Source organism: Sinohyriopsis cumingii, chromosome 16 (genome assembly GCF_028554795.1).
Source record: "Sinohyriopsis cumingii isolate HCF-2022 chromosome 16, ASM2855479v2, whole genome shotgun sequence".
NCBI lineage: Eukaryota > Metazoa > Mollusca > Bivalvia > Unionida > Unionidae > Sinohyriopsis > Sinohyriopsis cumingii.
Window position 1 is genome coordinate 2,917,799 of NC_142976.1, and position 22,535 is coordinate 2,940,333.

The following is a 22,535-nucleotide window of genomic DNA, read 5'->3' on the forward strand; positions in this document are numbered from 1 at the left end:
ACTGTTGGTACGTATGCCTTGTCTACACGTAGGGCACAATCTCAGGAGTTGACAAGCACATTTCTTCTGTGAACCTTGTGTTTTCAAATGTTGTTGGTAACAGGTAGGGCTGACAAACGTGCGCAGACAAGTCGAACAAGGCACTGGTTCTTCGCTCAGACAGGGTGGAGAGGCCAAACATCCTGGGCATTTCCATCCACAATGCTTGTGTTGCTCTCGATTGTTATAACCATAATCACATTTCTCACAGTAATATCTGTATCCCAGGAATCCGGTGATAGTGGTAATGGTATCGAAATGGTCATCGTGATAATAAACATGAATGTATTTTCCGTCCTTAAAGTCTTGGCCTCGAAACAACAGAGGTCCGCGCATTTCTTGAGGGTGCACTTTCAAGGTGTAGCGTGGAGCTAGGGCATCTTGCAATTTTTGCATCTCAGGAATGCCACAGGGTGTGTCTTTGGACAGGCCAGCTTGTTGCAACAGGAGTTCTGCTTCGTTTCGTTGTTTGGTTCGGTTCGATTTCGAATGTTCTCCCAGGTTCTTTTCCATTCTACCGTGTCGTTCTTGTTGGCATAGGTTCGTCCCACCACGATGGCACGGGCTAAGCACATCTGGTCATGAGGGTTGTTAATTCGGACGAGACTCTTTTTGGTGTTGCGAAGGTCGTCCACCAATAACATCTTTTTGCGTCCTGTCCCTTGAGGAAGAGAGACGTGAGCCATTTTCAGTGTGGCTTTACCATCGGTGATGTCAAACTGGTCATTAGATTGTTGTACGTGTTGAATCTTGTCCATGACTTTGGAAGGGGTTAGTTCTGCGGGTCTGCTAAACTCGATCCAAACAGGGGATTTCAAACCATCGTGATCTATGGATAGTGTCAAGCGATCGTCTTCTTTGGGTTGACATTGTCGCTTGAGTGAGGTGAGCAAAGAATCCCACATCTCGGTGATAAACCCTTCTGCTTTCTCCAAGGGTACGTCGGCCTTGAAATCTTTAAACTTCACCGTATAGGTGTAAGCCGTGGTTCTAAATTTTCTAGAGGAGCGCTTTTCCGTCTCTCGAATGGAATAGTACTTTTCAGGGTTGACTAAGGGTGGTGAACTTGGTTTAGAGGGTTCGGATTCTGGTTCACTCATGTCCTCTTCAAAATCACTGGCATGAATTTGTGCCAAGATTTCAGCCCTGGTATGAGGCGATAGATCACGTTTCTGCCTCTTACTTTCTTCTTCTTCTTCTTTCTTCTCGAATGAATAGGATCGTTTCATCTTGAGTGCAAAACGTCAAATGACTCAAGTTTAAACACCATAGACTAATTTATAGTCATGACAAACCAGCGTATATAAAAGGGTGTGTGTCTTGTCCTTTCACTATTCATTTCACTCTCAAGCCGAGCACAACGATGGAAGAGACTAACCAAATCGAACGTTTCGTCAGAGCTTTGCGAGGGGTCATTAGAAAATTCTCTTCAGACCAGCCGACGGACTACTCTCCTTCCTTTCGAGATAAAAGTCAAGATACTTGCTATATCTGTAAGAAGAAAGGGCATTGGTCTTCAGAGTGTCCAGATCGTCAAAAAAGAAAAAAAAAAACAGGGGCTAAAAAAGACAAAAGTCAAGATACCTGTTATTATTGTAAAGAAAAAGGACATTGGTCTCCAGATTGCCCAAAAAAGAAACAAGAGGAGTCAGAAGAAAAGAAGGATTCTTCAGAAGAAGAGAGGGATTCTTCGAAAGAAGAGAGGGATTCTTCAGAGGAAGAAAGAAGACAATTCTATTTAAAAGAAGCAAAGAAACAGGAGAAGAAAAGAAGAAGGGAAGAAAATGAGGAAAAAACGGTGAAGAAATTCAAAAAGCAGAGAGACTAAACAAGGAGAAAGAAGAAGTCAATGAACTTTTAATTAAAGTGTTCTGTGGTGAATTGTGAATTGGATTGTAAAAAATGGAGAAAAGAATACATGAATGATATAAGGTAAGTGTCTTTGAGTTTTGATTTTAAAATAAGAAGCTACACTCACGCACTCACACACAGACACGTACTATAAGGGTAAAAATGGGTTGATGATTTGGTTTTTTTTGAGTTATTGGCAATTGAAATTGTATTTCTTTTCGAGAAATGTGGGTGGCCCTGAAAAGGGCCTTTTTATTTTGGTGTAGGGGTGAGTTTAACCAATCAACTTTAACTGCCTTAAGCCTTTGCCACGGCCAAGGCCTACTTCTGATGATTGGGTTGAAATCACTAAGGGTGGTACGATAGGCTTAGTCACAGGGTTGGCGTGTTTAGCTCGGGAAGGTCGTATTCTCTTCGGTCGTGATAAAGAAGTCTGATACATTTGTTTCAGACTTCTTAACTCCGCTAAAATGTCCAACAGTATCGTAGCCGTTTGATTTTCACCCTCTTGTTTCTTTGCTGCTACTTCTTCTTGCTGTTGTTGCTATTGTTTTTTTCTTACCTCTTCTTGTTGCTGTTGCTGTTGCTGTAGGAGAAAAGCTTGTTCCGCTTCCTTTTGTCGTTGCATAAATTTCTCCAATTCTTCTTTCTGTCTCTGTCTAAAATTCTCCACTTGCGGTAATGAAGAAGGTAACGAAGGTTCCGGAACAAATTCTTGCGAGGTAAGAAAATCCACAAAATCCCAATGTACCTCTTCTGAAAGTAAGTCCGGGTTCCCTTGGGCAGTCTCCCCTGCTGGTGCACCCCAATGGATCGTTTTCTGAGTTTCCGTCATGTTGAATCACTGTCGCATAGATTGACTGCACACAAGCGCTAACTAATCTATATAGACCACGTGACGTCACAGACTGTTCTCTTCGGATTGGATGCGAGCTGACTGAATTTTGTAACGCGTGTTCGGATTGGTGAATGAATTCAATCCGTTTCAATCCTTCCTCTACCTATAAATAAGCGCAGTTCACTGCATTGATTCACCTATTCTCGTCGCTTCAAGATGTGGACCACAGTTGAGTCATCCACCCTTGTGTCTTCCATGATGTTTAGGACGGACATGCTCATGTATGTCAGGTCCAAGTGGACTGTTGTTGATAGGACAGATACTAGTCAAAGGATGAGGAGAGTTTACATAGAAAGACAAGGATGTCTCAAGAGGATACTTGTGTATGGACCGGCAGTTAGAAGGAGTTTAAGAAGAAGAAGAAGAAGATGTGACAGATGCCATCTATGTTAATATTAATATTAACATAAACCCAAAGGCCCTTTTCAGGGCCAACCATATTTCTCGAAAAGAGATAGCCTTTCCATTGCCTACCCATTTTTAAATTTAAATTTAAAAAAACTTTTTTTAAAAAAAAAAAATCCCATATTCAATTCCCCTTGTGCCTAGACAAACCCAAACTCTATTCCCATGTTAATTTCCCTTGTCCCTAGACAGACCCAAACTCTATGTTAAATTCCCATTGTCCCTAAAGTGGCCCAGCGTTTTTCTCCATGTTAAATTTCCATTGTCCCTAAAGTGGCCCAGGGGTGTTTTTAATGCTAAGTCCCATTGTCCCTAATGTGGCCCCATTCACTACTAAGGCTTCTTTACTACTTTGAATGTGCCATCATTATACCAGGTTTTGGCTATTCCGAGTAGCTCCACCTGCTTGTTAGTGGATATATATATATATATATATATATATATATATATATATATATAGAGAGAGAGAGAGAGAGAGAGAGAGAGAGAGAGAGAGAGAATTATGAAGATACACCAAACAGAACGGAAAGTACTATCACTGGTTTCTACATGAGAATGCTTGGTAATACTAGGCAGAAATTTATAAACACATATATATAAGAAAAATGCAAAAAAAATGTACAATGCAATCACAGATTGTATACAGAAAAAAAGAATCACTTACAGTAAACGTAAGATCTCTGGGATCTTCTGGTCTGGTTAAGGACCTGGTCCGGTTGACCATTCTAATGAGGGCGCCTCAGCTACACTGGATGCTTCTGGTTGTGATGGTTCTGCGTGTACGTCTATAGCCTTATTAACCAGTGCATAGGCTGTTTCAAATAATTTCTCTTTCCCTAATGCCTTGGCCTAAACGAGAAGCAAACATTGTATAGTACATCAAAATATGTATGGATGGATGGACAGATACTTTTTTGGATGGATGAATGACGAAAGTATAATTTTTTCCAAACTGCGTAGTTAAAATAGGAGAAAGTTTAGAAGACGATGATCAACACAGTCTCGTGTAATGTATATAAAAAAGCAATACTTCTGGATTTAGCAAACATTAATTATAAGTAAATGGATTCTAATTTAAATATATACTGTTGATACCTTATTGATCTAACGGATCCAGTATTTAAACAGATTAATCATGTTCATGCCGAATACCTCGGTTTTGATTTTTACGGCTGTTAACAATCCACTGTTTGGTGCTGGTCATTTGCTAAAATGTCTTTCAATTATTGACTTCTATCCAGCCTGTAAATATAAATATGTCTGAACCTGTCAGAAAATGTTGCAAAATATACAAGCAATACATAGTAAACCAAGTCAAACTATACAGAATATGGTATTTACTCATAAAGACGTATGCAAGCACCCTTACGATTCTAATCAATAAAATAATATTTACCTTGCAGAAATGTCCTCTTTATTGATATAAATCGACATCGAATTTCTTGTGCTCTCCGTCTGCCCCCGTGCTGTACCGTTATTCATTTCAAATCTGGAATATGCATTTGGTATGGCGCTTAAGTCTATTTCGACAATGTAGCCATCTGCCTGTAACCAATATTAATATCAGAACATTATAAAAGTGCACATAAGAACGCTAACGTGTTACATCTAAAATCAAAAGGAGCTAGTTCACTAGAATGGAACAAAGAAATATTTGATACGAGAAATACTTTCTTTTTTTAAAAATTCGTTTGATGTATTTAAATTTTCTTTATTTAATTTATATGGCAGAACCTTTTATTTGTATGGGTGCTAGAGCTACCAATCTTCCAACATTTCTGATAGGGGAAAGGCAGGCAGCGTTCAACGTTTCGTTCGCATTTTTTATTTAACTGTAGCTTAAGGAAGTCGAATGCGAATGGGAACCAGTTACTTTAGCATGTCTCTGTTCTTAAAATATATTGTTTGTAATGAAATCTTACCTCAGATTTTGAATTGAAACTGTCACACTCAGACCGAAAGGATATCTTTCCACGTCTAAGAAGGCCATACCTGTAGCTTGTTAGATCTGTAAATAGAAATCTTTTCTTCCGATCATTCAGTTCATTCCATCGACGTTTTGGGATAACATTTATTTTCAAAGACTGAAACACGAACGAACAATATCCTGCAAGGAAGGAACTCTAGATACATAAAATTATTATAAACAAACAAATAAAATTGTGTAATGGACGTTCAGTTGCGGAACTATCGTAATATGATGTATAAATAAATAAATAAATAAATAAATAAACTTACCAGTATTTCCACAGGCTCGGTGTTTCCATGGGCCGAAAATATCGCAATATATGGCTTGCTGACGATGGTTAACTGGTTTTCTGCAGTAAATACACGATGACATTGTTCGATCTATTGATTTACTAGATATTATAACAACTAGTACCAAGAAAAGGAAAGACTGCAATTTGTAGAGCCATTGATAAATTTCCAAGCAAACACGTGCACGAGCTTCTATACCAAGACATCTGTCGGACAATGCACATGGAGAACCATAATTTTTATCGTAAAGCTCAGTCCAATCGGCCTGATGTTTGAAGACATATAAACAACAACGCTCATTTGCCTTTGACGATAGAAAAGCCATTATAAATATTAGACTTTTGGATTTTGATTTAATAAAATCAAACGCTGTTTTAATGATATGTCGTTGTTTTTTTTATTAGTGAATGCCAGAACGTTTGTGATAAAATGTAGTTTCCTTTCATAAAAAGCTTTAGTGACAATTGTGTACTGTGATGGTGATCAATTTCTATCAATTTCTATATTACTATAAGAAGGGAAGAGAGAGAGAGAGAGAGGGGGGGGGATTATGGGGTATGAAATGAAATGTTCATTGATGTGGGGCGAAGTGTCCTGGTCCGAAACGTCCACGGGGCGAAACGTCCATGTACCAGGTGGGGTGAAATGTCCATTGAAGTGGGACGAAATGTCCTGGGCCCAGACGTCCATAGGGCGAAACGTCCAGGAACCGGGTGCAACTCGAGTACTGCGAGAGTACACGTCTAATATCCACTGACCACTGTCATGATCTGCATCAACGATCGAATGATAAACCAACCGACCATTATTATTGGAAAGCATCTGGCTCAGTATAATCAGTGGATTGATTGGTTTGTGAAGTGGCTATTAAACTCCGCTTCTTCCTGGATTTCATTTACAATGTCTCCTGTCATCGGTGTGCTTTCTTTCCCATGTCGTTGTTCGTTAAAATACTCTATGAGTATTATAATAACGCGTTCGAATAGTGATACTCTTGTAGCAATTGTTATGAGCTTATTATTTAAATGCTCAAAAAGATTATCTTCACTGCTGATATCATTTTATCCAGACCTGATATTTTCTTTCCATATCATCGAATCCACGAATCACTTCCTGAATACTCTGACTTCTGGAGTGTTGGGCTGTTCAGTAGATACACTATGTGTTTATGGACTTAATACTATTAGTTATATGCTGTATATCATTCTGGTTGAAACCATATTTTTTTTACAACTGCCAATATTTGAGAGCATTCATATCTGTTATAACATCGCTGCGCTGATTCCATAGATTTCTTGGACCTTCTTTTGCAGGAATGAACCATCCAGCGGGTGTATTTCCGCAATAATCTGTGGCGGAAGGTTTGCTTGTTTTCTTGGCATTTATATACATTTCATGTTTTAAAAGGAAAATTACTCGACTTGTGCTGTCTTTAAATCCACTACATCCCTGTTCCGTATCTGCGCTTGGAGTCGCCCGTGGATTTTCATTTCCGTCAGGATGGTGTCGAACTCAGCCATGATAATATCTTCAATAACCATCGAGTATAGCTTCGCGATTGTATAGAGACAGCTTTGTGTCGTTGCAAGAAGCTCTGAATAGACACATATTCGCGAACGAAGTTGTAACAAAGTTATTTTATCAGCGCCGGCAGTCACACCAGTTAATATTCATGTGGCTTCAACAACAATTCCGATCGGTGTGCCTGTAACAGTTGCTGTGTTTGTGATTCCCGCCACACCCAGGCCAACAGTGGTTGCCGCGGAGATACCACAAAAAGCATCGACAAACAAACACACGCGTTTGTATTTCGCTAGTAGCACGGATCTCTTTGTGATTTCATCTTCCAGCTGTTTTTATGCTTCGATTATTTTCTCGCGTCGGTAAGTTTGAGGGACTATCATAGTTCTTATATTTATATTGTGATCGCGAAGTATATTTGCTGGACGGGCTGGCCTTCTTCCGGTGCAACATGCACACGCACTTCTAACAAGCTATATCATTTTTACTGATACAATTGTCATAGAAAATATTTTTCGGTGGAATAATACAATTTCCGGCGATTGTGCTTTCTTGGGGCCTGGCATTACGTGCATTAAAAAATATGATTACGGCATTGGATAATATCTGAAACGATCGTTCTTGTCTATGTCCATACACTGTTACACGGACAAGTGCGTTCTTTGTTGAATAACTGCCGAGATGTTTCTCTTATTGGTTCAGTGTTGGTGCAAGAAATTCAGCATGGAATTCAGCCCTGGTGGATTCGTCGGTGAAATCCACTTAGTTGTTTTATAGGAACAATGCCCGAAGGTTTTCGTGCCAGGTTGTGTATTAAAAGCTGGCTTCGAGTTACTATTGCTACATCAGGGTGGCTCCAACTGTCGATTTCTATTTTAACCCTAGCAAGATTATATTATATTTCAATGTATGTAAGGGCTTTTTAATTCCACAAGTGTTGGCATCCACTGTCAATCGGTCCAACACCCAGTCGGCAGATTCCGCAACCTCATCACTGCGGTCACAATCCGTCCCTTATATGTAATAAGAAATCTAACCTTAAATACAAACACCAAATATTTTATATAATGCATCCTTCTCATTAACTCCATGTATCTCTATCATTTCAGTTTTGAAAGAGTTGCCATTGGAATGTGACATAAACAGAGAACTTTTTTATTCTAATATTTTAGCTTCATCATTAGGATTTTCCTATTCTAGTCGTTGTTTTATTAATTCAATACTACGAAACACCCATGTGATTTTAGACGCCTAGCCTACGCAATTATAAAATACTATCCGGATCTATCAGCAAAAAAAATCTAGTCACCATTAGGATGAAACCCATTGCTATTTACATCTGTTACAGACAATATTTCGGAGTTTCCTCCATCAGAAAGCTTTATATATTTGTGTATCAATTTTTAGAGTTGCCAGCCACGATTTTTGATATCACTGAATATTATATCCACGTATTGTTTTGTCGCAGTATCATCATCGTTCGTAGATTGGTTCTTGCATCAGTTGAATTCGAGTACCTTCCATAATATGGTTGCCACTCATTTCATCGGCAGATTTGTTTAACTTTCGATGATACCTTGTTTGTGTCAATATAGTCTCTGATAAACACAATCGAGATATCAGTCTCTAACCCACCCACCCCCCTCCGATTTAATTCATTTCGACCAGGTGTTTCGCGAAAGCGCCTCGCAGCTTCAAAATAACACTTTGAATGTCCATTTTAGACGTTTTACGTTTTACAGTTTGATCTTGGAATATCAAAAGCTCGTCAGGGTCGACACGAACCTTCACAGTAGACCTGGTTACATCCACATCGGCGCTTCATCGGCTGGTTGATCTTTTAGTAAATACATATGTTGTATACTGTTAAGTGTAGCGTTGAAACGACAATGTAAAATCAACAAGCGTTTGAGGGGTTGGTGAACGATGGAATGCTCCCAATGCTTCAACAGCAAAATGTCAATATATTGCCCCGTCCAGTCGAGTTTTAATTGGCAGCGTTGAATGAAATAGCGGTAGACGACTTTGTCTGCCTCGATTCAAATAATCAATAACTTCAAGTGGTGGTGCAAGCCCGTACGAATCAAAATGCAAAAGATGTCGAGGCATTAACACGTAGGCGACCCATTGAGTCCCAGGTCCTGTTGTCGAATCCAGGTTGACGATTCCAGTTTCCCTTGTGCTGGGAAACATCGACGCAAGTTTATCCCGCAAAAGAAACCAAAGAAACGTTTGAATGATTTTCGAATTGCGAGTGAGTCAAAATTAGCCATTGGAGGTGTCAACGACAATGCCACGGCCGAAGACCACTTCCGCTCGGGGGCATTTGGATCCCAAGCCGGATAATCCACACACACCCCTACTTATTTTGATATAATATGCATTTACCAACCGCCTTTTTTAGAGTCATCCCGGTTGCAGTTTTGACGGCCCCTAATGCAGCTTATTTTGTAATCGCAGGAGCCGCAGCCGTCCTGTTTTATCACAGCAACTCAGGACATTGACAAATTGTCTCCCCACAGCGTTCACTTCAAACTGCTGCTCCTGCATTGGTGTCAGCATCATTGACATGGTCCCTATAATCTTGTCCCGGCAAAGTTTCAAATTGACCCTGTTCTATTTTCTTCATCGCGGCTTACATTTTTTTCGAGTTGACCTCGACTCAACGTGGCAAGTTTAGGCAGATGTGACATTTTCTTTAAAACGTACAGGTCCAATGACAACAACTATTTAATCTGCACAGGCGTGTTGATAGCCCTTATTTAGCCACTCAAGTCCTGTAACAACAGAGTCTTGTCGGAGAATATTGTGGCAATACATCGTTACTCAGTGTTACCGAGTTCTCCTAGATGTATTTCGAAGTACATATCCACCACAGACTGACTGCTTAACCACATATATATGCTTGAGAGAAAAATAATATATCCGGTACACCCTATTAAACTCTCGCTAGGAAATTTGTATGCCTGTGTCAATGTATTGGTTTCGGTGCAGATACTTCAACGCGAATTGAGTGTGTCCAAAGTCGAGTAAAGTGTTTTCGGTTGGTTCTTGGTGACCGTTTAACCTTAGCTAGACCTCAGTCACTGAAAGTAGTTAAAATATCATCGAACTCACCTCTTTGGTGCTTGTACGGACCAGGAACTGAAGTGGTATGAATACATGGAGAACCAAAATACATTGTTGGGTACACATTTGTCATAAGAAGTTTCCTCGAACGGTGCTTTGGCTTCAGTCAGTGGGCATCACGCAAAGTTACATCCTTATTGGTGTGGAACTTGCGAGATAACGTCACTGTATGTTTCACCCAGAAAATAATATAACGAAAGTCTCCACAAAATCCAGATATGCATGAGAGTAGAATCGTGCAGATAAACTTCCCGCAAATGTTATGGTGTTTTATGTTGTGCTGCAAAGATAAGGTTTAATGTCGGGTTGGCGACAAACAGTGTACGACCGCCGCCAGTACCAGGTCTGACAGGCATACCAGCAAGTTGCGGGTCAACAAAAGAAGCCAGAGGATGTAGACTAAAACGATTTATGTCATGATCGGCATGAGTGTTTGCGTCTATCATTTTTTTTTTTTTTTTGCGCTTTCCGAATCCGCTCCTCGTCTTTATATTTCCAATCGTCTAATCGACTATACGCTGTTGATAATATTGTTAACTGGAGCTGGCATTGTCGCTCTTGACATAAGTGTAGCTGCTTTTGATGATGTTCGAGTGACTAATCGTATAGCGGTCGATCTCAAATCAGTTGACCCGCTTTGTCCCAGATTTTTCAACCAATCCGCACCAACGTTATTGATGCTTTTCCACTTGTTTAGCCGGCCTACATCAGTTACTTTTAATTTCAACAATCAGCGAAGTTTTTTTTCTTCAATAATTTGAAACGTACTTAAAAGTATTTGTAAAAGTTCTGAATATTAAGGCAATGTATAACAAAGATTTTTTTTTAAATTAGTGAATAAAATGCGTCCCCAAAAAATACACCCCATGCATCTCTTCATACTTTCTAATTCTGATTTTTCAATTATTAAATGTCATTTTGTATCCTGTTTTGGGTAGATTGTTCAAATACTGGAAAACCGCTATTCATACCGCATGTGGACTTTCATATCATCTGTTCTTAAGAAAATCTTTGATAATGGGATTACGCCAACAATCACAAAATCAGGGTTTTAATGCTGAGCTGCTTCAAGAAGTCTGTCACAACGGCGGACATGCGTTGTCATGAAGTGGATGCATACCTCGGCTACTGGTGCATGGATATAAAAAATGTGGAATTAAAACTCGACAAATAAATACCACCATTACCAGAATGTATTCAGGTTCTCAATAACAAAAATAAGGGAGGAGGGGTTTCAATATTACTTAGTATGAAACTACACCACGTAGACTGGTTAACGGTTATGGATTTAACTATTTTCCATTATTTTTTGCTGATTATGTTACGTGCAATAAAGTCTTCACAGGAATCTATCACTGAAATAAAAGACTGGACTTACATGAAAAAAATCAAACTTGTATGTTACAAATGGTAATTTTGAAATAGTACCACTATCAAATCCATAATTATGTAAAGTTTTGTAAATTCAACGGTTTGTTTTTGTATTGCTTAAAAGCTCTGTGTGTGTGTGTGTGTGTGTGTGTGTGTGTGTGTGTGTGTGTGAATAAAAGTAAACAATTAATTTAGGAAAATGAAGTTTCAAATTGTGGTAGAACGTCAGAGGCAAGGTGCAAAGTTAAGTGAAAACAGAGCAAAGACTTTTCATGAAAGATTTAGATAACAAGGTTTGATGACTCATTAAGAAACAATGTGAATATTGCTTTTGCTTTATCTGATTCTGCTAATCGAGAATATTGTGTAAAGCTTGAAAAACTGACCTGCAGCCCATGTTTTATTCAACAACGACAACCTAAACTTCATGATAATTGTTGGTTGGTCTATCCGCCTTCTGATGATGGTTGGTTGGTCTTTAATGGCACTTTTAATACACGTTAGCATGCCAAAGAAATTAGAGCAAAGTTCATTTCTGAGAGACAAACATAGACAGCAGACTTTAGATAGCCTCGGCGAGCATGGAGCCCATTGGACTGCTAGTTCGACACACTACCAAGTATGGAGCCCACTGGACTGCTAGTTCGACACACTGCCAAGTATGGAGCCCATTGGACTGCTAGTTCGACACACTGCCAAGTATGGAACCCATTGGACTGCTAATTCGACACACTGCCAAGTGGCATCTGCTGAACGGGTAAAATATGCATAAAAGTTGAATGCACATATGATGAATGTTAGAATTGCTTAGAAAGTTTTTGTTTTTAATGTGTCAACATGCAACAAGACTGCACCAGAGGTTCGCCACGATTCTTTAAAATGAAACACATTCTTTATTGTAGTTTTGTGTGATATAATTAGAAAAGATACATATTTACGGTAATTGCAAGGCTCTTCACAAGCTGGAAATGGTGCCTCAAGGAACCTTAAGGAAGTTCCGCGGTTCTATAAAACGAGAGAAATTATTCAATGCCATTTTTGTACGATATAAACAGTAAATGTCGACGTAAAATATATACTTAACTTCTCTCAAACTGGATATAGTACATCCAGGAACTTAAATGCACGGTCTCGCATATATTCCAAGTAGCATTAAGACAACAACTTTACAAGCTAAGTGCACATTTATTATTTTACCAGGTAGTTTCTTTGTCTCGTTTCTTGAAAAGGTAAAAGGAAAGGCCAGGAACGGTGTGGTAAATGATATACTGTTAAAATGCTTGGAAATCATAAAACCATATCATATCTAAGCAATGAGCTTTTTAAGCTGAAGTACTACAGCATCTTCACAGCATACAATAAAAAGGATCATAGGTAAAACAAATTGAGAAAGTGACGAATCAGGGCAGGTAATGCACAAAACATTGGAGAGAAGCTATTCTGTTAGCAGTCTAGTGTATAACGGTTCCAAAGGATCCTTGTCGACTGTATCCCTTCACTTTTTTCGTTGCACATGATTTTCTCAAAATGAGTTTGAAGGGTGTTTTGATACAATACGTCAAGAGCGGGGAACGTGATCCAGAATATTTTTCAACTCATCATTAGAATAAATCCCAGTCTCTAAACAAAATCTGCCAAAGATGATTTATTCCAAATGTATCCAATTGATACTATAGTTTACAAATGCCACAAAGTATTTATTTGATGAACAACAAACGCATAAAAAATAAGTAACACAAATGTTAATAGCTTTCACATTTATAACCATTGTATCTGGCTTGATTTCTGAGGTACAGTTGATAATAGATTGAATGAATGATAGGGGTATGAAATTAGATAAAGTACATAGCATTTGCTTTCAAATCAACAGAAAATAAAATGTTGACGTACATAATATATATATATATATATATATATATATATATATATATATATATATATATATATATATATATATATATATATATATATATATATATAAACAAGAGATATAGTGGATTGAGCAACAAGTAAATACGTTTTTATTCTCTCTCTTCATTAGCAATATTTACTTATATAAAGTACCTGATGTGACCAATGAAGGCATACTATTGCCAACACTGAAACATGATAATGATATATTAAAAAAAAAATACATTATTGTTATAATGTCCGATAGCACCTAGCAAGTGTTTACATCTGAAACATTTTCCTGTATACTTGCAATCAGCAAATGAGAAAAAAGAAACAAGTATAAAGATGGGTGGTGTTGATGGGGGACGGGATCGGGGGAGGTTGTAGTATTGCGACTCTTTGGTCTTAAACTAAGCATTAGAAAAGAGCAAAAACCAACAAGTTTTGTAAAATTCAACAAATAATTTATTTCCCATAAATACAAAGTGAAAATAAAAAATACATTATTGTAAATTAAATCCTAAATAACCCAAGTTCTATCAGCAGTCCTAATGAATAAAGTTCTGATTAAATTTCAGTGGAGTTCAAATTAAGATCCAGCACTGAAAGTGTTGATGTGCTTGTAGTCTAGAATGTACTAATGTACCAGTGCCCTGAAGTGTGATGATGTGCTAACAGTCTTCCAATTAATCACAATAATATATGCAAGATGTCCTTGTCTGAATTCACTATAATTCCAAATAAATATTTCTGTCCAATAATATTATTTAAGATCACTTTACATTTCCGGTGAATAAATAATTTTAAAAAATAAATTCCATCCGAATGAAGTAATGAATAGAACAATAACACTGATTTCTGCTTCAGATGTTCTTGCAGGAATGAGTAATTTCTCCACAAAAAAAGACTATACAAAAAATAAGATACAAAAGAAGAGCTAGGATGTCGGACAAAATTTAATTTCTAGAACAATCTAAACTCTAATTAGACATGGTCTGTTAATGCAATTATAATAAAGAACATGGTAAATATAAAGTCCTTGACTCAAACAAAGATAATGATCCTAATATTTAACCCACACTCCTAAAGAAATATTAACTATGCATTATTTGTTTACAAAATAAAATAACATCAGTGTCTCTAGCCAGGAACAACATGAACTTGATTTGGACAAGGTCAAGTCCAAAATACAATTATACATAGCATATAATGATTTTTTTTTTAAAACAAACAATGCAAATTAAATATGCATAACAGCAGATAAAGGAATTTTAACTTCAGCTCTGGTGGTATATATTTATAATAAACAAATATGTTTCAGATATATAGCAGCTTAAAGATAAGTACTAATCAGGAAAATCACCTAGTTGTAGTCATGAACGTATAACCCTCCTTGAAGATCTCCTCATTCACCTCAACCGACTGGAATGGTTACCCATTCGAAAACAGAATTATATATGTAATATAGGACGAAATTCTTATTGTTTTGGCTTCTGAAAAATTGTGTGGTCTAAAAGAAAATGCTTTGCAATGTTGAGCTCACCTCATGAAAAACTATTGCTAGACCACAAATAATTTTTGCAAAGATCTTAGCTTAATAAAATACAATATGATTGAAATGAGATTTTCACTTCCTACATAAAGATCTGACAGTAATATATGTTATTACCTTAATAATAATAATGCAAATCAAATGAAGTCTTCTATCTTCGAGCGATCTGGTCCATTTTCAGATTTCTGAAATCTGCATTTCCATTGGCTAATCCAAAGCTCACCAGGGCATAACCCCTAAGTAATCGCTGTCCGATCTTAGCATAGGACAGTGGAACTCTGATTTTGTTCAGATTAAATAAAACTACAAATTAGTCGAAGTCTTGTGAGCATAACTTGTGCTTATCTTTCTCGTCAATAGTAATAAGCTGTGATTTTTTTCTTGGTTCATATTTAGGTGTGATTTAAAAGTATAAAGAAGGGTGCTTTGAATTCCCACAGACAGTATATTGATTTAATGTGTGATAGTCATGTAGACATTGAAAAGAATCTACTATGGTCAATCATAACGTAAAATTATCTATAAATCTACTTGAACCTATTTCATGGCATGGTCATTTGTGGCATGGTGAAAGACTAGATCTGACAGAGTCTAAAGACCATTCTTTCCAAATACATTTTTTATTATCTCTCCAACCTCTCTGTTCAATGAGAATTATGATTTTACAAAATGTTATTCAAATAAGAAACAATGATATATTGCTATTATAAAGTGTAAAAGTAGTTAGTGATACTTTTGATGTTGACTAAGAACTAATATTTTGTTTATGATTGACGACTACATCAGCAGGGTTGAGAGAAAAAAGGAAGCTATAAGTGTACCCAAACAAGCTTTCAGAGATTATCCTTTGAGCAAGTCTATGTTGACATTCACATAAAATATGATGCAACTGGTTGTGATTTCTGTGAAAACAATAGATTTATTATATTTCACTCTAGACAAAAGGCTACAGAGTACATTTATTTTATCAAAGTTACTTCAAAAGAGAGTAAATGAAAGGAGAAATTGTAGAAGGTTTGATGCAGAAAATAAATGGAACATGCTTTTAATGCATTTCAAATTTACCTTTGACTTCAGAGTGTTAATAAGTATGCAGGTTAATGAACCTGTGTTGTCAACCAAACAATGCCCGTCATTATGCATGGAGAATGCATACATTTTAACTTGAGTCTATATTTCTTGTGATATCCTTATCTAGGTAAATTCAATTCTTTTTAATTTTCTTAGTCACTGATAGGACGATGATTGTACATTTTGAATCTTAAATTATTTTATTTACATATCTTTATTCCTTTACAATCTTTTATTAGTAGGATATAAAGTGTTTTTCTTTGGATAGTCACTAGTGTCACATAATCAGATGTCATATTTCATGTCACTGTAAAGGTTTTCTTTCTTATCATAGATACGTACTGACTCACCATCAGTCATTAGCAATCTTATTATATTACCACATTTTTTTTAAAATTTGTTGTAAAAGTCAAATGTCAGCAGTTTTGAGAACTCTACGGTCTGCCACCGTAATTCCAATACTGATTTTATTAATAGTGTTCCTTGTTTTTCAAACTAGCCAGTACTGAGACATTCTCAATAACTGAGATAAAATCAACTTATAAAGAAACTCCTAGCAATATTTTATTAACTGCACTCGAAATAGTCCAGTAATATTGATGTGACAAATCATACTGTGCCATACATTTTTTATGTTTGTTTGAATGTTGTCATATCTCTATATACCATGTGGGTGAAGTCTCAATTGCAATTAATTAATGAATTAATTAATACACTAAAACAGCAACATGTATATAGCTTTGGAATCTATAAAATGTGTCATGATGTAAGCTGACCTCAGCCAATGGTCAATTGATCTGTAGTTAAGTTTTGGGCAAATCCTCTATTGAATGTGCCAAAGAATTGTTTTCCCTTTATTAAATTATCACCACAATTTTAAAACACAAACATTTTATTTGTATGTGTTGATAAACTTGTGTCCCTATTTCTCAGGATTTGTGTCCCTATTTCTCAGGATTGCTAGCCACAGTGATTTCATATGCAACTGAAACACCATCATCGCAAACCAAAAGCAAAACTTTGCTACACTTCCTTTATCTCTTTTCTCATGCATAAACCTGCTTAACCAGAAATTGTGAGTCTGAATAAAATTATCTCGGAAGGTGGACCAAACATAGCCTTTAATGCTGATTAAGTGAGATAATCAGGTGTTTTCTTTGATACACTGTCATTTATCAATACGAAATTACTTCGGTTTCATAAGTTCATTGATGATGTATTCTTGTATATGCATATTCATCAGAAACAAGGAAATCTTATCACTGGCTGACATAGGTGAAAGACATCTTCACCCCTGGCTTGCAATGATGCCAAAACCCTCATTGCCCTATCATTCGAATTCAAAGTTAGCTTTATATGTTATTACATGACTGATAGCTTGTAACCAAATTTGATGAGTATTAAGTCATGTTACTCTCTCTCTCTCTCTCTATATATAGAGAGAGAGAGAGAGAGAGTGAGAGAGAGATAGATTATAATGTAATAATTCCATGTATTATTACATGGTACATGCATTACAGATAAATTGTAAACAACGATAGGAGCCCTGTGTTTTTCAGGGTAAGATATTTCATAGTTTCTTTGTTACTGTCCTTCTTGGAATATTTCATTAATGACATGTTCAACTGTCTTAGCATATTCTGTCAATTAATTGCTGATTTACAAATGCCTTCTATTGTAACCAGTTGTTTTAGCCTCTCTTACCTTGCTAGAACTGAAAACTAACAACACTCATCAGTCAACCTTAATTTTGTAATGAATTGTACCTATTTACAGCAAATACAAAGGTAGACTTTGTATAGTACTTGTGTTTTGTTACATTGTCATTTGTATAATTGTACTTTTGTGCCAGTGTTCACTTCAACAAATAATTGGTAGATTCTGAAAACACTTGGGCTGGTTTAGCATTAGTTCTGCACTGTTGGTGAGTTTTTCTGTCATACCAATTATTTCTCTAATTAACATATCTTTTTTGATCCAGTACCTTTGAAAAGACTTATTTGCCATATGATATATATATATATATATATATATATATATATATATATATATATATATATATATATATATATATATATATATATATATTCACACAGTATTTGGTTTTTACTTGGTTGTTTTTGTCAGATTCATATCAAATTTGCTATGAATTTATACATACTTGTGATTGCATACGACTATACGAGTTTCACCTTATGTGAGTTGTGTCCCTTTGGGGCAATAGTTTTCCATTGCTTTGTAAAATTTCAACACAGTATCTCATCTGCGTGTGAGTACTTGAATTTGTAATCCTCTTTACCTCTATTCTGGCTAGTCCATGTTTATAACATAGTCGAGTGAACAGCTTTGGACATCAGTGTTATGCTTGATTGATATACAAGATTATTCTTTTTGAAGAAAAAAGAAAAAGCAAAGGCATCTTGAAGAAAAACCAACTTTAATTACACAAAAGCATAAGGTATAGTGCAAGTCTGTTAGGTATTTAAAAACCATCACTTTGGTTTGGCCTGCATGATGCCTCCGATAATGATGAAAACAGCTTTATTTTGTCATCATTTCTTAAAAGGTTAATGTTCACACACGTGTAACAAAAATCACGTTTTTTTGCCATATAACTTATAATGAGCACAATAAAAACAATAAAACACTGAATTAATTCTAAATGGCAGGTCATTCACTGTTATATGATCAATTGCCATTTGAACAAACATTTTTTAATATAGTTTTTAAAACAAATCTAAGTCCAAAGCATGCATATTTATTTTTTAATATACTCCTTACATATGAATTTGTAAAGTTAGGAATGTTTACCCATGACATCAGTCCACTATATTATGAATACATTTCTGCACTTGCTTTCGCTAGCACTGATAATGGCTGTTTCAAATTTAAAATTGTTTAGACGTGGTCATCAATTTAGAGTGAAGTTTTAAAAACTAATCAAAAATATTTTGTTCATTATAGTGGCAGTTTGTTAAGATCTGTTACTATTACATTTACAAAATATAGTTTGCTGTGTCCATTAAAAATAAAACACATTTGTTTTAACTTTACAAAGAGTGTAGTTTTCATATAGTTTTTTATGCATTACTTTATATTTACATTTTTATAACTTCTAATTGGCACAAAGTGGCCATTATTGTATCCATGTGATATTAAACAATAATAATAATTGTATAATGGCTACACATTTGGTCGTGAAAAACCCATCTGCCATGTGGTTCGTGTATACACACTTTATATCTGGCACACTCATTAAATTCTGAACAGGTAGGCTTAGATACAGTGTATATATCATTACAGCCGGCCAAGTTTAAAGTAAAATAAAAAGATTTCAGCAATATGGTTACTAAAATGGCTGGTTCCCGACTCTTGATCTAGAAACTGATATTCTTAGTTCAGTTTTGTTAAATGCTAATACATAAGTATCTATATACATCCAAAGTTACATGGGCAAAATACAAGAAGTAATGACCAATGTATGAACATAAACCATAACAATAATCACAACGTGACCTGTGCATTATTTTGCATTATTCAATCGGAATTTGCATATCCTCAAAATATTTTGAGCACTAATCTTAATCTAAAGCTGAAATGTTTAGCATTTAAAACTTAAAATCTGAACAAGGTGAGAATGATACATGTCAGGATTTTAATTACATCCTGCGCTGCATGGCAAATTTCACTGACGAGGTTGAACTCCAAACAAATTCCCATGCTAAAAAAAAAACGTTTTGTGAACTGGGAGTCTGTTTCTGAAAATAAGGATAGCAGAAATTTACTGTTCAGATGCATTCATTATTAATTATCGGAAACACTAAAATATGAAAATCACATTATAAGCATACTGCTTTATTCTTAAACATATATACATTACCGATGACACACAACATAAAAACTATGATATACCGGTATTGCATTTTCCATCACCAAAAATTAAATCAAAGTGTCAACCAATATTGCTACTACAATTACATCTACTGCTACTTCTATTACATATTCCAAGGAATTTTATCTCTCATTATTTATGCAAATTAGATATAAAAATTAAGCAATTTTCAACTTGCATTTGTATGTAACACTGCAGTCACACAAAAGCTCTCTGTCTCAGTTATATGTTAATAGCATTTTCTGTTCTGGGGATCTTATTTCGGCCATATGGTAGCATGCAACCTGGTGCTCTCTTCCTGCCACTAGTAAAGGTAGTATGATCATTCGTGGCACTGGCTTTGTAACAAAGATGGAAGGTTTGTATGAACTCTTCCTCATTTTGTTTTATTGCATCTTGCAGCTTTCTCACATCGACGCCGTTGCTGTATGTGACCTTTGAGTCAGAAATTTTGATGTAGCCACACTCTTCAAGGTTTTTTACCACAGTATCAACTGGCATTCTGTCTAAATGAAGTCCTAGATGAATCAGTTTGTCAGTCAGCTCTTTTGAGGTGATAAAATGATCATCTGTGATGTCATCTGTTTTATTTTGGATCCACTCAGATAGGTCTGACTTGCATTTGACGGCTGCCTGCTCATTGTTAAATACCAAGCTTGCTCGCTCTCTTCTACTTATGATTTTTGCTTGCTCCAAAACAAACTTTTGGAAATTTTTAAGATTTTCAAAACCTGGGCCTTTGAGTTCTGATTCAGCATCACCTGTATCCATGGGAACAACAGGGCGTCGACCAGATTGAGTGTCAGGTAAAAGACCATATTTTTTCTGTGCCTTAGAAGAAATTCTTATATATGATGAAAGTTTATCACCATCTGTCAGTTTTATACTTGCCTTGTCACAAGTCATTCCGAGAAAAATATTTACATCACTAAGACGGAAATCCTTTGGCTGGAGTTTTGTGTTCTTTGAGAAACTTGACAGTGTACATTTTGGTGAAGCTACATAAGTGATCTTGCAAATGGGTTCCAAGCAGTTTCGTAAGTCAAATAAAGTTTCTGGTTTTGTACTCATTCCACTGAGAAACAGCGTGGCTTCAGCTAGCTCAGGTGTCAGATACAATGGAAGAAGAGTCCAATTTTCTGCTGTCATTTCTTGGGGAATGTCAAGCGATGCTGCAAACTGATCGGCTTTATTATCAATTCGCAGCAATGCCATATGCTTCAGTCGAATTTGTTCCTCAGTACGTTCTTTATAAAACATTGGGTATCGTTTAGCAAATTGTTCTTCACAGTACAGTTCAACTTTTTCCAAGTAATCTTGCTTAATCCTTTCGTTTGATTCCGACAAAATTTTCGCAAAATAATAACGTCCTTTAACTGTATAATCAGCGAAAGAACTTGCCATGTGATTTCGATATTCGTCAAGGCTGTGTTTCACTTCCATCTGAGCTATACCCGCCGGCAATTTGAAGGAAACGTAATTTTCGTAAGCAACTTGCAGAAAACCGACTTTCTGCAGCCCATCAATAAGAAGTTGCGGATCAAGGTCTTCGTCCACGATGAAGCATTGTGCAGCTGTCGCCGCGGGGTCTACTAACACACGATTTCGTCCAGTATCGACCCATTCTTTGACCTGCGCATGCAATTTTTCGTGTAAATTAGAGTCACAAGGAAGCATATGGAGACTTCTTCCATTATCTTTAGCATGAGATGTTGCCGTATTCCATACTATTGGCTCTAGTTCTGTATCCTTTATGTATACTTTGGACGTTTCCCCCAAATAAACGTTTTTATCTGTTGAAAGCGCTGCGCTTAGAGCTGAAGAAAGGTAATTTACACGACATTCCCTGGAGAGTACGTTTTTAAGTTTGTCTTGCGTTTTCGGTCTTTGGTCAGATCCTGAAATTCGCATTTTATCAAGCACTGCTATGCAACGAAGAGTTAGTGCTTCCGCCATGATTGTTTATGTTACTATATCTGACCATAGGTATCTTCCCAGTTGTTACTAAATATACTTCAACCGATAAAACCTAGCGTGGTGTTTTATTCCGCTAGAAAGCACTATACATTTTGCCGAAAACGTTGGCTATCCGTCTATGTCGGTGCAAGGCACATTTCATATCTCATTTCTTTTATCCCGGATTTTTGTCTTCAGTTTCTAAAGGTATGCACATGCATCTGTGTGTAGACTAAGCAGGACTCCAACCATGATATAAATTTTCTCCGTAATAAAAGGCAAAGTCACTGTAACTACATTAAAGTATTCTTGTTACTCATGTTGCAACTAAATTCATTCACTTAAGTTTTATGCGAGTTTTCTCGGAAATAGGGGTGGGGGCAGTTATAACAGTCGTAAGGGGCGGGAAAAGGCCAGCCATTTGGTGGTGGGCTCATTTCGCAGAATTTGCACAAAAAAATTTCGAACGTTAAGTGCCGGTTGCCACGCTTTTCCCGGTCTCTGTTTCGTCTAGCCCAAACGTGCATGAAATTTTACCATAAATATTTCATCACAGCTTCGGTGGTCTAGTGGCTAGAGCGTCTGCCTCGGAAGCGGGAGGTTGCACAGGGGCTCGTATCGTTGCTTACAATTGACCCATCATACATGTACTATATTAATAACTACAGGGAATACACTTCTCTCCTTTCTCGCGCGAC

At 36.6% G+C, this 22,535-nt stretch overlaps 1 protein-coding gene across 1 annotated transcript; it reads right to left on the bottom strand.

Moving 5' to 3' along the window:
• Positions 1 to 18,409: 18,409 nt before the first annotated feature.
• On the bottom strand, positions 18,410 to 21,927 carry LOC149779830 (uncharacterized). Its single transcript, XM_089936499.1, has one exon. The coding sequence runs from the start codon at positions 21,835 to 21,837 to the stop codon at positions 20,104 to 20,106; it is 1,734 nt and encodes a 577-aa protein (XP_089792625.1). The 5' UTR covers positions 21,838 to 21,927; the 3' UTR covers positions 18,410 to 20,103.
• Between the last annotated feature and the right edge of the window lie 608 nt (positions 21,928 to 22,535).

Coding starts and splice junctions, on each gene's coding strand:
- LOC149779830 (XM_089936499.1), bottom strand. CDS start 21,837: ATGGCGGAAGCACTAACTCTTCGTTGCATAGCAGTGCTTGATAAAATG.